A 14159-nucleotide genomic window follows, 5' to 3' on the forward strand; every position below is an offset into this window, starting at 1 on the left:
GCAACCACAGTCTGATGTAGAAACTTGAAGTCGCCAGTGCACAAACACTGAGAATGCACTTTACAGTGAAGTAGGAGACATCGTATGTCTAAAACAAACAGAATTCTGTCATTTTTAATGAGGTAGAAGGAATATATTACTTTTTAAGAACTGTAATGTGGAAATTATACTTTTTTGTGTAATCAGTTCCAAGCAGACTATTTGTTTATGATGTAATACATGTCTGGAGGGGATCTTTAAGTTCAAATGTGTAGATACTTGTGGTTTATTTGAGTTTTTAAATGATTTTTAATTGTTTCATCTCAACCAACTACAAGAGTAAATCATGGTTTTACGGTAATGCATCAGTAATAATCTAATCATATGATATATAATAGTATTAACAGTAAAATTTACTACAAATTTAGAGTACTTTTACTTTTTTTTAAAACTTTTATTTTGAACGTGTTTACTTTAAGGTCCAGTGTGTAACATTTAGGAGGATCTATTAGCAGAAATGGAATATAATATTAATAACTATGTTTCTAATAGTGTTTAATCAACTGAATATAGGAATCGTTGTGTTTTTGTTGTTTTTGACAGGGTAGCAACAGTAACTAAGGCCAGTTTACAAAGATACTCATAGAGACTCATTAAAAATAATTGTTTGACAGTTTGACCATACACCAAAAGGTTTTTTGATTGTAAAATACATCTACTACATACATCTGAGCTTTTGTGGTGAGTTATTTTTAAAAAGTCCTTTATATTTCACAACTAGGGAGACACGTTCATACTCATCCAACCCGCAGTCCCTCCAGTCATTTTCAACACTGTCCAACCGAATCCGACAGCACAAATTGCAAAATGCAACCCACCTCCTGGACAGTAACTTGCAGCTTATAGAAAAGTGACACACAAAAAACGGAGCTTGAAAATTAAGTGACAAACCCGTTTCTTGGGCTCATGGTTGAGTTGTGTATGATGTGAAACGACAGGCAAGGAAGCAAGCAGGCAGGGAGGAGGGCGGGTCCGGTAATGACACACACAGACTGCGCCCTGCAGGACATATAACACCTCTGTGATATGAACTAATGGAGCTCCAGGACATTATGTAAAAACAGAGGACAGAGAGGAAAAAGATAGGGTCATGGGAGGAAGAGGGAGAAAAAACTGACACTAATGCCATGTGAATAAGGAATAGATATTAAATAGGGATGATTAGGATATGAAAGAGAAAGTAGAATGAGATGATGATTAGCTGTAACCTAAGAAGGAGAGAATTAAGTAAGTAGTGCCCTCACGCTCTGTCTGAATGGCAGGTTTTGGTCTCACAAGTGATTATTCCTCTCGCTGCCCACTTGTAGAAAGAAAGAATCAGGAGAGAGCGATACTGAGACAAAGAGGAAGTTTAGGGGCTTGAAGGAGAAATGGATACTGAGTGAGTGAGTGAGTGAGTGAGTGAGTAAGTGAGAGGAAATTAAAAAAGCAACATCTAGAACAGCAGAGTAACTCTGTCAAGGAAAGAGAGGTATTATCTACACAATAAAATCAAGGTTAGGAAAGTCTGTTAACTGAAAAACAAACAAAGAAAATATATTTATCCGATTTTACTTGGTGGTGGTGTCTGGCCCTGCAGATTTGTCCAGGTTTTCAGATATTTAAAATTCAGTCGTGTTGCTCAAAGTTTGGATGTACGATATGGATCATTCAGCACATATGATGACCGATAACTAGCTGCTTTTCATGGCTGATACCAATAAGATAACTGCTTATTTTTGTATTTTAAAAAGAAGTTCCCAACCGGTAGTTTTTACACCCCCGAGGGTAAGAAAGGTTAAGATGTAGTGAGCAAAGAAGGATGATTTAATGTTTCATAGCTCTGTTCTAACCAAATCTAACTGACATTACTATGATTAACAAACAATAACAAACAACACTTCTGACTCTTCAAATGTCAAAATTAACTTTTTCTTGTAAAGTTCATTAAAAATCTTCACAAACATATATTGGCTTTCAGAAACAAAGCCTATCAATAGTTTTGCATAAGAATTCAAAATAAATCATTGTTTATATCAACCAATCATTTATCGGCTGTAATTTAATTATCCTGATAATTTATAATAATATCAATTTCCCATTGTCAGACGGTGTATCTGTTCCAATAGGTGTCGTGCAACCCCAGCTTAAAGTATTGAAAAATTGCATTTAAATAGTTCATCATCAGTGTGCCTTTCCAAAAACAATGTCCTGGTTAATCTGAACAGTTTTCATTTAAACTACTTTCTGCAGAAGTAACCAGGAAGTACTGAAGTCACCAGTCCCCCCGAACACACACCAAACCTCTATCAGACAATAATGACCAGAAATCAAAAAGAAGGCCTGAACTTTTTGTTAAATTACTTGGATTTTGCATATTTTATTTATTCAATTAAATATTTAATTATACATAAAGGTCTAAATGGTGCATTGAAGTCTTTCTTTCACTGCCAGGAGTACAACACTGGAGAAATGAAAACATTTAAAGGCCCAGTGTGAAGGATTCAGTGGCATCTAGATTTAAACCATAACCACCAAACATGAAAAGCCCCATCTAAAGCCGATGTTTGGTTTGTCTGTAAACTAACTACTCAAATTCACACAAAATTAATAATGAATAAATAAATAATGAGGACACGACCTTGGCCCATTTGAGAACTGAGTGAATCCAGTGTAACCAGGTCACTGTTTCTGGGAAGAGATTTTGCTGTTGATTTTTTTAATATTTGGTTAGAGCATTACACCAAGTCCACCCCCACTGTTGAGTATAGTGAGACAGAAACTCAAAATTGTGGCAGATAAAATGTGTTAGTCTTACCTTTCCATCCTTTTTGACTTACATCCCTTGTGTGTAGCACCCATCCTAAAGCTTACAAAATTGTTCCTGAAGACGTAAATCTTTACAAACAGTTGTTAAATATGTAATTTATTCTCTAATTCTCTGTTAGTAGGATGAATAATTGTTGATTTTGATCTTTTCATGGGATTTTCTTGACAAGAATATATAATATCATTATAATGAATATGATTAAAGGAAATGACTGGATCCACAGATCAAATAATAATGTTATGGTAAATTACATGTAAGACTCATCTTTACAATTCATTTAAAACTCAGCGTGTGGAAGCTGAAATGCTCAAACCATGATGGATTCTGATGGAAGAGTGGGGTTAGAGGTGAATGGTGCATTAGCTGTCGTCCATGCGTGAGAATACCTTCATTACCTTCCTGAACAGAGTGGAGTGTATTTACCGTCAGTGTAGGTAAAACATCAGGTTTCAGCCTGCACACACACACTCGCTCTCCTTTCCCTCCTCCTCATTTCCACCACTGCCAATCCCTCCACCATCACTTGACACTGCGGTGTTATTACCTCATTACAGTGAAAAGTAGGTAACAGATCATTTCTGTCCCTGTGGGTAAAAAAAGGTGGAGGAAGGGGGAGATGGGCTTTGATGTAGAGTGGAGGTAGTGCACCTAACTCGAGGAGTGCTCAGCCTCTTGCATGACTAACATGTATGACTGATTGCACACGTGGATGGATACTCGTAGTTCACGTATGTGTTAGAATGAACATGCGATCGCGAACAGAAAATTAGCAGTGCATGCAAGTGTAAGTTGGTCTTGGGGGCACGTGTAAACAATCATTGAAGAATGAATTTTTGAACTTGCGTTTTTAATTTGAAGTTCAAGAAAAAGTGAGTGAGAGATAATTGATTAAAAAAAAGCATACACTGAAGGCCTCACTAATCAGACTGTGACATGTGGAAGGTCCTGATTTCACCTAGATTTTAATCACATTGTTTATCTAAACTGTAGAGTCAGTAAACAGCAAAGGTCATGGATTTAAAGGTCCACTGTGTTACATTGAGGAGCATCTATTGGCAGAATTGGAATATAATATTCATATGTGAACATGTTGGCATGCTGATGTTAGCATTAAACTCAAATAACTGCTCCTATCTGCTGCCTCACAGAGGCGCTACCATATACATTCCTCACTTCGGAGAGAGCTAGGCCGGTTTCCAGTCTTTATGCTAAGCTAGGCTAACCACATCCTGCAGTTCATACGAGAGTGATGTTAATCTCATTTGACACTTTTTGTATTTCCCTTTTCTTTTATTTTAAACTATTCCTTTAATCTAAACATTTACTTCTTGTGCGACGTAGACAATGAAACAGTTAAACAGGGGCCGGTGTTCAAGCATGGCCCAACACCTCGGGTCATTTCAGTCACCTCTCAACAGTATATTTCACTGTGGACACACAGAGGACCCCTGACATGATGCTGTTCTCATTACAGCCCCTCTGCCACGTCGCCCCCAGTCACTAAAATTTGTGAATAATCCATCTTGACTTCTATGTCCCGATGAGTTGCTTGGCAGTTTTACATGGGTGACTGACCTTGACTAATCCATGGCACCAGATATTAGGCTCTTCTTACTTTGTCTCTTCTTCCTGTCTCCTTGGAGATAAAATGTTTTGACAGACATGTCTGTCCACACATTTGGTAACCTACATTAAATATCATTGAACCAGGTGGCCATCTTACCTGTGATGCTCTCTGCAGCATCCTAATGTGCTAACGAAGCTTTGATGTGGCTCCTTGATAAAGAATGAGTCACCTTGTCTGTATTTGAATATTCATACACTAGTGGGACAACCTTTTTTGACATTGCATGGAAGTAAAAGTCTCTGCTTTAAACATATTTAATACAGTAGATAAATCATATTACTGTGTATTCTTTAGTGCAGTTAGAGAGCATAAAAAGAGAAAGCAGACGTCTGAGCTATAAACAAGACTATATTTGTTCCTGAGGCGTGCAGTAGCTGGACACGCTCCATAATCATCTGTGCCCTACCTTCCAGTTCTCTCTCATGCTGTATGACTCATGACCTTGTTTGCTGATTGGCTGTGTGTCTCTGGTTTCCAGGACGACAACTCCATGTTTTTCCAGTTTGGTCCGTCCATCGAGCAGCAGGCCTCCGTCATGTTGAACATCATGGAGGAGTATGACTGGTACATCTTCTCCATAGTCACCACATACTACCCTGGCTATCAGGACTTTGTCAACAAGGTAAATAAACACAGTTACAGACACTTTGATAAAGACGTACATGTAATATATACATTATGTACACACACAGTGTATTTATGGGCATATAGCAGTAGGTGTGCTAAATGAAATACCATTTAGCAGTAAGTCGAGGCCGAAATTGCAAAGAACATTATCTGCTAAGATAAATGTATTCCTTTGATAAAAACTGACTCCAGAAGCAGCAGGATACTTATTATTACGTATACAGCTAATGGCTGTAAACTTTTTCAACCATCCATTCAGATGAGAGATTCACTTTCGCTCTGGGTCTCAGGCACATTAGGTATTATTACTGTTGTCTTTTGGGGACCCATTATAAGAGGCCTATCAAATATATATTGTAGTTTTCACATTCTTTTCTAATGATGAGATGATGAAGAAGAAGATGTGTGTCTTATCTTTTTATTTGTTTTATTGTTTACTTAGCTAGGATCATGGTAAAAATGATCCCAACAAAAGCAACTATTTCTGAGAGTATGATTGTCTGGTTTTAAGCCATAATTTCAAGCTTTTGAAAATGATAAGGTTTGGGAGAGTCTGAAGTGGGTAGCAAGTTCCATTTTCTGATTGCTTTAATGGAAAAGGCAGATTGGCCGAACATGTCTTTTTGAATGCAGCCACTCAGTGAGGCTTCAGTCTCCTTATCTCCAGGGCTGAGAACAGACTCTTTAAATGGGGGGATGGTATGAGATCCTGAATAACTTTAAACATCAGACACACATCTGAAAAGAATAATAAGTTATTGAAAGTCGGCTAATCATATTTCTTAATATGGTAGTGTCTTTCCTTTGGAAGTGTCTTTCCTTTGAAGTTAGGGTAACAATCTGGTTTAAAAGGGGGGGGGGAAACACATATATTTATCATCTAAATGGAGGTTATGAACGAGGATATTTAGGGCTCATACTCCTGGGAGGGGCATTTCACATTAGTCAGTTATATTGGGTATAATCTATAGAGTCTAATATCAGTTGCTATAGTTCACTGTTACTGCTGTATATCTGTATATCTATAACATCTTATCTATAATATCTGAAAATATTTTGAATATATAAACTCTGAGCCTCAATGAATTAAGCAGTGAGAAAAGCTTAAACCAGTTGATATTTGTGCAGCCAGTTATTACCAGATTCATGAATCTCATTCTATCCTATTGTCCTCTCTCCAGCAGATATCAAGCATACATATAAAATTCAAGGTTTCTTTTTCTTCGTTCAATAAGGAAGAAAATGAGTGTTGTAATGGCATACACCACACAAAATTCGCTGTTCTGCCTGTTACTCAGCTTGTATAAGTCCCTTTGCATTGATTCACTTAAGAAACATCTATTACTCTCTGACCCTGAAACACAAAACACAACCTTATGCCATATATAAGTTATGGATCTAGAGTCCTAGAAATCACTTCTTGCTACGCATGATCTATTGTGTGTGTGAGTGTGTAGCTTTGAGATTTGGAAAAAACAGAGATTACCTAATCTTGCTTTTGTTACATTTCAAAGAATCAACCATTGCGTCCTACTCCCAGGAGGTGTGTAAAGACAGAACAGTTTTGCAGTCTGGGAGCTGGAGGAGGAGACATCTCAGTCAATTTTGTTCCAGTATCTCTTAACAACTCCACTGTATGTGTGCAGCCTACACTTTTTAAAATCACATCTCCCTTTCCTATCAAGGTCCGCAGTACCATCGAGAACAGCTTTGTGGGCTGGGAGCTAGAAGAAGTCCTCCTACTGGATATGTCAGTGGATGACGGAGACTCCAAGATCCAGAATCAGCTGAAGAAACTACAGAGTCCTGTTATTCTGCTCTACTGCACAAAGGAGGAGGCTACCACTATCTTCGAGGTGGCCCATTCTGTGGGCCTCACAGGTTATGGCTTCACCTGGATCGTGCCCTCGCTGGTGGCTGGAGATGCAGACCACGTTCCCTCTGTCTTCCCTACAGGTACACCCAAGCACCAGGGCCCGGTTTCACAAGACTATGACCTAGATAGATCTAACTACTGGGCAGACATCAGAAACATGTCCAAATCCATATATTGCACAACGCCGTGGTTCTTGAGAGTTCCATAACTAACTAGCTAAGTAACCGTTAGCCAACAAGTAAAGCTTTTGTCCATCAGAAAACTAGATGTGATCCAGTTTCACCAAAATCAGTGACATAGTTTCTGGTGTGTGTGTGTGTGTGTGTGTGTGTGTGTGTGTGTGTGTGTATGTGTGTAGTGCCGTAAAGTGCACTTCTCCTGACCTGGACCCCAAGGTTGCCTTGTGCTACACCTGTTCTCGAATGCAGGGTGAAGAATGGGAATAACAGGCAGCATTCACCCTATTACAAGTCAGTGTAGCATCAAAATGATTTGAAGCTGTTATTTTAAGGTACTGTTTCTTTAAATATGACTACTGTCATATACTATGAATTCTGGGTAAATGAATAACAATATTAAAAACTTGTAGGGCTCAGTACATCTGCTAACTCATCAGTCAGGCTCAGGATAGTTTTCCTGGGCAAACAATTCCATCTTATTCGTCACATTTAGTGCCAATGGTCAGCAGGTGGGACTGATTGTTACCATAGAAATATGGCTTTTCCTTAAAATAATTAATAAATAAATATTTCTATGCATGTTAGACTTGTACTTGTTAATTTACCCCGCAAGTTAGACTTGCACAGAACACGAAAAACAGAATAAAATGTCTTTGTGAAACCAAACCAGATCAGTAGGAGGTGGTCTTACCTTTTCAGGGTATAAATAGAGATCTTGTATGCTCAGAGTATCACACTGATGCTGACTGAAAAATACAGCTAATTAATGTTTTGCAGAGAAAGCTCATTAAGTGCCACATGTCAAATTTTAAACATTAAGTCACTATGGCCAAATTAATTATGATGCTTTGTTTTTAATCATAGCGTAAACGAGACCTCTTCTGGGGGGTGTTGTTCATACCTGATCTGGAGTGATGAAGTCTGGACCGCAGTTATAGTTGCAGTTATTCAGTGTAGCTTTTCACAAGCTGCCTTACTGCTCTGTGCCATCAAGCATCTTCTTTTTAACTGTAAAGCAATCCAAACAATTCACTTCAACATCCAACTGAGGGCATATGATGTCAAATATAATATAGATGCTGCTAGGGATGTCCTCATTTCTTCATGGTTGTACTTTTCTCCCAGAATTACATCTTAATAGTTGATGGATGTCGGGGGGCCCTGTGGCAGAGGCGTTCAAGACGCCGAGCATGAACTTCAACGAGCCTAGTTCGACTCCAGCCGAGGACCTTTGTTGCATATGATTCCCCATCTCTCCCCCCTCGTTTCCTGTCATCCCTCTGCTGTCCTTTCTCAAGTAAAAGGCACTTAATTTCCTTGTATAATGCAGTGTTTCTGGCATCAGTTACATACATTCAGTCACTGTGGTGTTTCACGCTGTGATGTTTATAGATTTTAAATATGGGAAAAAGAGGGTGCTGATATTGAATTGTTACTCTGTACTGGCAGATAAATTAAAGTATTAGAATCTGAATCAGGAGAGAAAATCTTGAATCAGTGCATCTCTATTGAAAATATGACACTTCTGAATAATAATATTTTTGAAAGTGCTGGAGAATACAGTAGCTTTGATTGTGCAGACTGAAGACTGTAAGTACATTATATCACAGATTCATATCAATGTCATTTTTTAGTACTTTGGATTTAAAGATTTAGACTATGCATAGCTTTATTGAAGGATCGTGTCGATAGGATCAGTTTCCCACCTTTGCTGGATGTAATTTGACCTTGTTTAATCTTTACGCAGGCAATCAGAGGGTCAGAGGTCATACCTTAAACCAACAGGGCTCAACTCAATTAAGCAACTCCTCTGCTTTAATGTTGTTGAGCAAAGCAAAGAAATCTTTATTACATTATCTGTTACGTTTTTAAGAAATGTTTTACGGAAATGTTGGCACAAGCGACAGATGGTCTTGTTTGCATATATGCAAATGTTCTCCTGGTCTATTTGCACTACGCTGTGCCAGTCAGCGGTAGGGTGCATACTGATTCCCGTTGACCTCAGGTAAGGGAGTTTATTTGGTCATATTTATCATTTTATGTCGACATATTATACAATACCTCACATAAATATGAGAAAAATGTGGACTGACAAGCTTTACTTTTTTATTGTGGCTATCAGTTCTCATAATTTGTCTGTCTGAGCTTTGGCCTCACTGGAGTCCATCATTAAGAGAATTCCCAGTGATGTTGTTTTGAAAATATCTCTCCAGGGAGTCGGGTCAGGCAGGAAAGAGAACCCCTTTGTCATTTTGCAGTATCTCTCTCTCTCTCTCTCTCTCTCTCTCCCTTCCACTCACCGAGCAGTTTATGTGAAGCATTTCTCCTGTTGTTCCATTTGCTCGGGCAGGTGACAAAAAAAATCACACTTTATACATGTTTGTGAATCCGGTAACAAGACCATGTCTGACTAAAAAAGGCAGGTTTGCATTTTTCCAGTAGAGTAACGGTGCAACTTCCAAATGTGAACACATAATCCAAACCAGCCACAGAAAGTGACCCGGCAGTTGTTTATGGCTGTAAGAAATGGATGCTGACATGATAGCCAGCAGTTCCTCATGGTTGGAAAGCCAAGCATAACAAATTGAGCTGAGGGATGACCATGTTCTTGACTGACGCTCATATTCTTTCGTGTGTATTCAACCTGTATGAGCTTTTTTTTCTTTTTAAATAGCAACAAGCCTACTCTCTGGCTTAGAACAAATTAAAATATTATAGGTATGATTACACTCTTAATATTGTCACAGTGTTTTGCCACTTTTCAGCCTCCTCTAAAATGCTTTCATTTTTATACCCTCCGGCTATTTTTAAGGCCTCTGCCTGCCTATTTGTATCCTTCCTCTCTTCTCTCTTTCTCAAACTTTTCTGTCTCTCTCCCCCTCCTTTTCATCTTTCTCCATATTTCTTTCTACTTCTTTTTGTTCGTTCCAATATGAAAATACACCTCTTCTTCTCACCTCACTCCACCTCTCTCTCTCTTTCCCAGGGCTTATCTCAGTGTCATATGACGAATGGGACTACAACATCGAGGCCAGGGTACGTGATGCAGTGGCTGTCATTGCCACAGCGACCTCCACCATGATGCTGGACCGGGGGCCTCACACCCTGCTGAAGTCAAGCTGCCTCGGGACACCTGACAAAAAGAGCTCCAACACCGGCCACTCCAAGGAAATACTGAAGTGAGTCAATGCTTGGGGGGATACGTGGTCAGGGGAAAGCTGGGCAGAGGGGCTGGGATAGACAAATACAAAAATTGGTAATGTAGAGTGAAAACGTGTAAGCGAAATCATGTCCCCTAACAGCGACTGTCCAATTATTGTTTACCAACTGTAAGTAGACACGGCAGGCCTGTCAAGCTTTGGGTTTCTCTGCATGCGAAAGCGCTGTGTATGGGACTTTACAAAACTAAAAACACAAGAGACAAAGTGTAAGGAATGAATTAAACTGTGTTTAACTGCTATAAACGTAAGCTGCAAATGTTAGCATGCCAAGCTAACCAGCTTACTACGTACAGTAGTAACCTAGACTTATTTCCAAAGGCAAGGCATTAGCTAACTACATTATTTAGTGAGGTTACAGGTAAAAACACCTGTTGAAGGCTGGAACATCCACCCTCTGGGAGCCAAGATGCTACTATATATCAGAGTTTAGAGTAACAATAGCGGCTATCTCTTTATTTGATTTCACCAAGCCAAGCTGGTGTCAAACTCATCAGTAATTCTTGCATAAATCTAATCATTGTTTTTTTTTAAGTAAGCATCCATCACCATTAGAATAATTACCATTTAAAGGACCATTTTGTGTAAAAACTTGGGCTAAGGCCATGTTCAGACCTTGTTCATTTGATTGACAGCTGGCTTCATCCTGCAGCACACAAACAATACTGCGACTTATCAGAAGCTGGTGACGAGGCAAATTTTTGCCTGGGACATGTAGCTTTAGCCTCAGTCTTTTAAACTCGTGCATGCTGTGTATCCACACACAGTGCATGACGACTGCCTCACTGAACTGCTGCAGCTCGCATGCCTGTGACGTCCACACAGGGTGTTTCTGCTGCAGCCAGCAGCTTGTTCTACAGTCTTTGATAAATACATGTTTTTTGCAAGTTTTGCAGCCTCCGTAGTTTCTCCTACATGCTTGGGAGTTGAGCTGTATTCAAATGGTTGCAATCTGCTACTTCAGCGCTAGATGCCACTAAAACCTACATACTGGTCCTGTGCTTAGCTTTAGCTCACACTAGCTAGCTACAGCTGATAAAATCTGCTAGTGACAGTTGTCATTTCAGCCGACAAAATTCATGGTTTGCCGGCTAGAAGTTGCTTTTGTTTACTGCTGTTTCAGGAATTACTGGGAATTTTTGATGGTCTGCCATCATTATGATTGTTCATTTCTTATGTGCCTTGCAAGAACGGAAAGCTTCACAGATGTAGCAATGGTAACTACGTGTAAGGGGGCTTTGCGAAGGGTCTAAGGGTTTATGGGTAAGCCTGCCAATTGCCCCTCAGAATGAACAGGTTTGTTTTTGCATCATATTTTCAGCACAGATCCTTTGTCTTTGGGAGCTGTAACTTCAAATAAACAATCTGTGCTTTTGATTAAATATGATTTTGAGTTTGAGCCCAGGTCCAGGAAAGACAATCTTCCCTGCTGAAAAAAACATGGCCAATGAAAAAGCAATGAGCAATGTTCACCTAGTTTTATAAGCTTTGAAATGTATTTTGGAACAGAAAATGAGCAGGGCGTCATACACAATGCAAAAAGATGGGCTGAACAAAAGCAGATGATTTTTATTCACATGAGTCAGATCCAAAGAAACTCGCTGGTAAAATAACAGAAAAAAAGTATAGTTTGGTTTTCAGTTGCTGAAGCGTAGTTAAAACTCAAAAATCTAAATAAATCCAGCAACCACACAGTACAATGTGGACTACAAATACACACAGAAATACAGACACGTTCCCCAAGGAGAGCCAGAATTTGTGTAATTATCCAATAAAAACACAAGATGAACGGAGATATTAACTCTCAGACTTATAACAACATCTTGTCTTATCTTTAGCTTAACCCACAGCCATCTTTAAAGGAAAACATCCTCCTTTTCCTCTTCCTCTGAACCCCCCTTGTTTTGCTTTTTTGGCACATTACAGAACAAGCACGAGCATTGGTATTCAATAATTAATCCCCATTTAACTTCATAGGGCATGGTTTTACTGTTCACATTGATCGGAGATTCCTCAGCTAATTGAATGCTCGGGGACAACCGGATTAATGAAAGAAAGCGCCAGAGAACAAGAGAGGGGGTTATCGCTAGCACAGTAACACACATGCCAAACACATAACACATAACTTGTTTTTATAGCATGACATTTAACTGCTCTTTAAGGCTTAATCTAATAAAAGCTTAGACTTACTGATGTCATTCCTTGTTAGATGTATTTCAGTTTTACAAAACTATGTGCCTGCCTGCCTTTAATCCACTTTTTTTCCCCCATAAGATTTAACATTTTTTCTGTTTTTGTTTGTTTTTTTCACTGTCAGTTTGAATTTGAGGAATGCAAAGAACTAGGGAAATATTATGCAGCCTCCCCTGCCACTACTGCATTAATCTCTAGGTTGAGGTTGATGTATTACTGTAAATTTTGGTCTTGTCTTCCACCCATGTTTCTGTTTTTAATATCAGGGGGAACTTATGTGTGCCGCCCAGGATTCCGCCACCAACAAGACTGAGATAACAATAACAGCACAGCCATGAATATTTCAGTCCCCAAAGGGCGCTATCAGACACAGGGTTAGCTCTCAATCATCCTTCAGGCACACACCTGGGATGTGTGTGTGTGTGTTTTCCAACCATTCCATTTTTCTCCATTCGACTGAGCAAAGGTAGAGAATTTGGATTGGTGGATTTTGGTGGTGACCCCAGTGGCAAGAAACAGCCACACACACACACACACACACACACACACACACACACACACACACACACACATACACATACACATAATTCCACCATTCCATCCTCTCACCCCCAGAGACAGAAGCAATAATAAGGCCATATGTCTCTGCGTGGTCCTGTATAGCTACAGGCCACAGTGGGCTGCATGCATGCTGGATAAGCATGCCATCCTGTCAAAGCTGATGGACGAAGATCGGAGACCCCAGCGAGTCACGCTCTTAAATTTGTTTAGGGGCTGCTTGACCTTATGGGGCACACACACAAATACATGCATACATAAATACATGCATACACCGCAAGCACTCGCACGCTCCAGCTCAAATACGCACACACATGCAGGGCTCTAGAGACCATCCATTGTTTCCTGTTAGACAGAGAGGACAGGAACGCTAGGATAATGAGAAAATGTGCTCCAAGTGGTTTTGGATGTGGCGCTGAGGGGCTTATCTGTGTGTGGATTTTGCAGGAAAAGGGATGTTTTTTATTATTTGTTTGACTGTGTGCGCTCGCATTCAAATTCCCTCTCAAATCCCTGCTCTGATATAAAATGCTGCACTGGTAGATATGATGTAAGAGATGATTAATATTTTCGAGTGAGTTTGCTTTCATATGATCTGACGAGACATTTGTCTTCATGTCTGTGGGCTGGCTGGCTGGCTGCATGCGTTTGGTCCGAGCCTTCCACTAGAGCTCAGTCTAAAAACCTTTTATTCAGGCCATTTGACCCTTGTGCTGCCTCTTTCATGCATGTAAGACGAGCATGTTATTCTCATCCTATTTCACCTTTAGTTTTATTTTCTGTAGTGGGAGAGCGGTATTATTGCATTTCTTAATGGGCACAATAAAAGTGGCTGTCTAATAAATCCTGGCGCTGTTTATCAGAAGGCAAGCAGGCTAATCCATTGTGCTTTTGGGCATCTGGAGCTCAAATGACCGTCACTTTTCATAGTCCCTTCCTTTGCCGTGGAAGTGGGTCAGACATTTACACGTCTGCGTCGCCTCCGATCATATTTATTTTCTTTTGCTAAAATCTTTCCCACTGATGTCTCTCT

At 39.6% G+C, this 14159-nt stretch overlaps 1 protein-coding gene across 13 annotated transcripts in view; it reads left to right on the forward strand.

Annotated features, from left to right (window-relative positions):
- The window catches only part of grin2bb (glutamate receptor, ionotropic, N-methyl D-aspartate 2B, genome duplicate b), a 98075-nt gene that overhangs the window by 49493 nt on the left and 34423 nt on the right, over positions 1-14159 (forward strand). For all 13 annotated transcript variants that reach the window (XM_051384694.1, XM_051384691.1, XM_051384687.1 and 10 more), the window contains 3 exons: positions 4954-5097; positions 6788-7058; positions 10144-10336. In XM_051384694.1, coding sequence (XP_051240654.1) covers positions 4954-5097; positions 6788-7058; positions 10144-10336 — 608 coding nt within the window. The remainder of the gene's footprint in view (positions 1-4953; positions 5098-6787; positions 7059-10143; positions 10337-14159) is intronic.

Source organism: Dicentrarchus labrax, unplaced genomic scaffold, assembly GCF_905237075.1.
Source record: "Dicentrarchus labrax unplaced genomic scaffold, dlabrax2021, whole genome shotgun sequence".
NCBI lineage: Eukaryota > Metazoa > Chordata > Actinopteri > Moronidae > Dicentrarchus > Dicentrarchus labrax.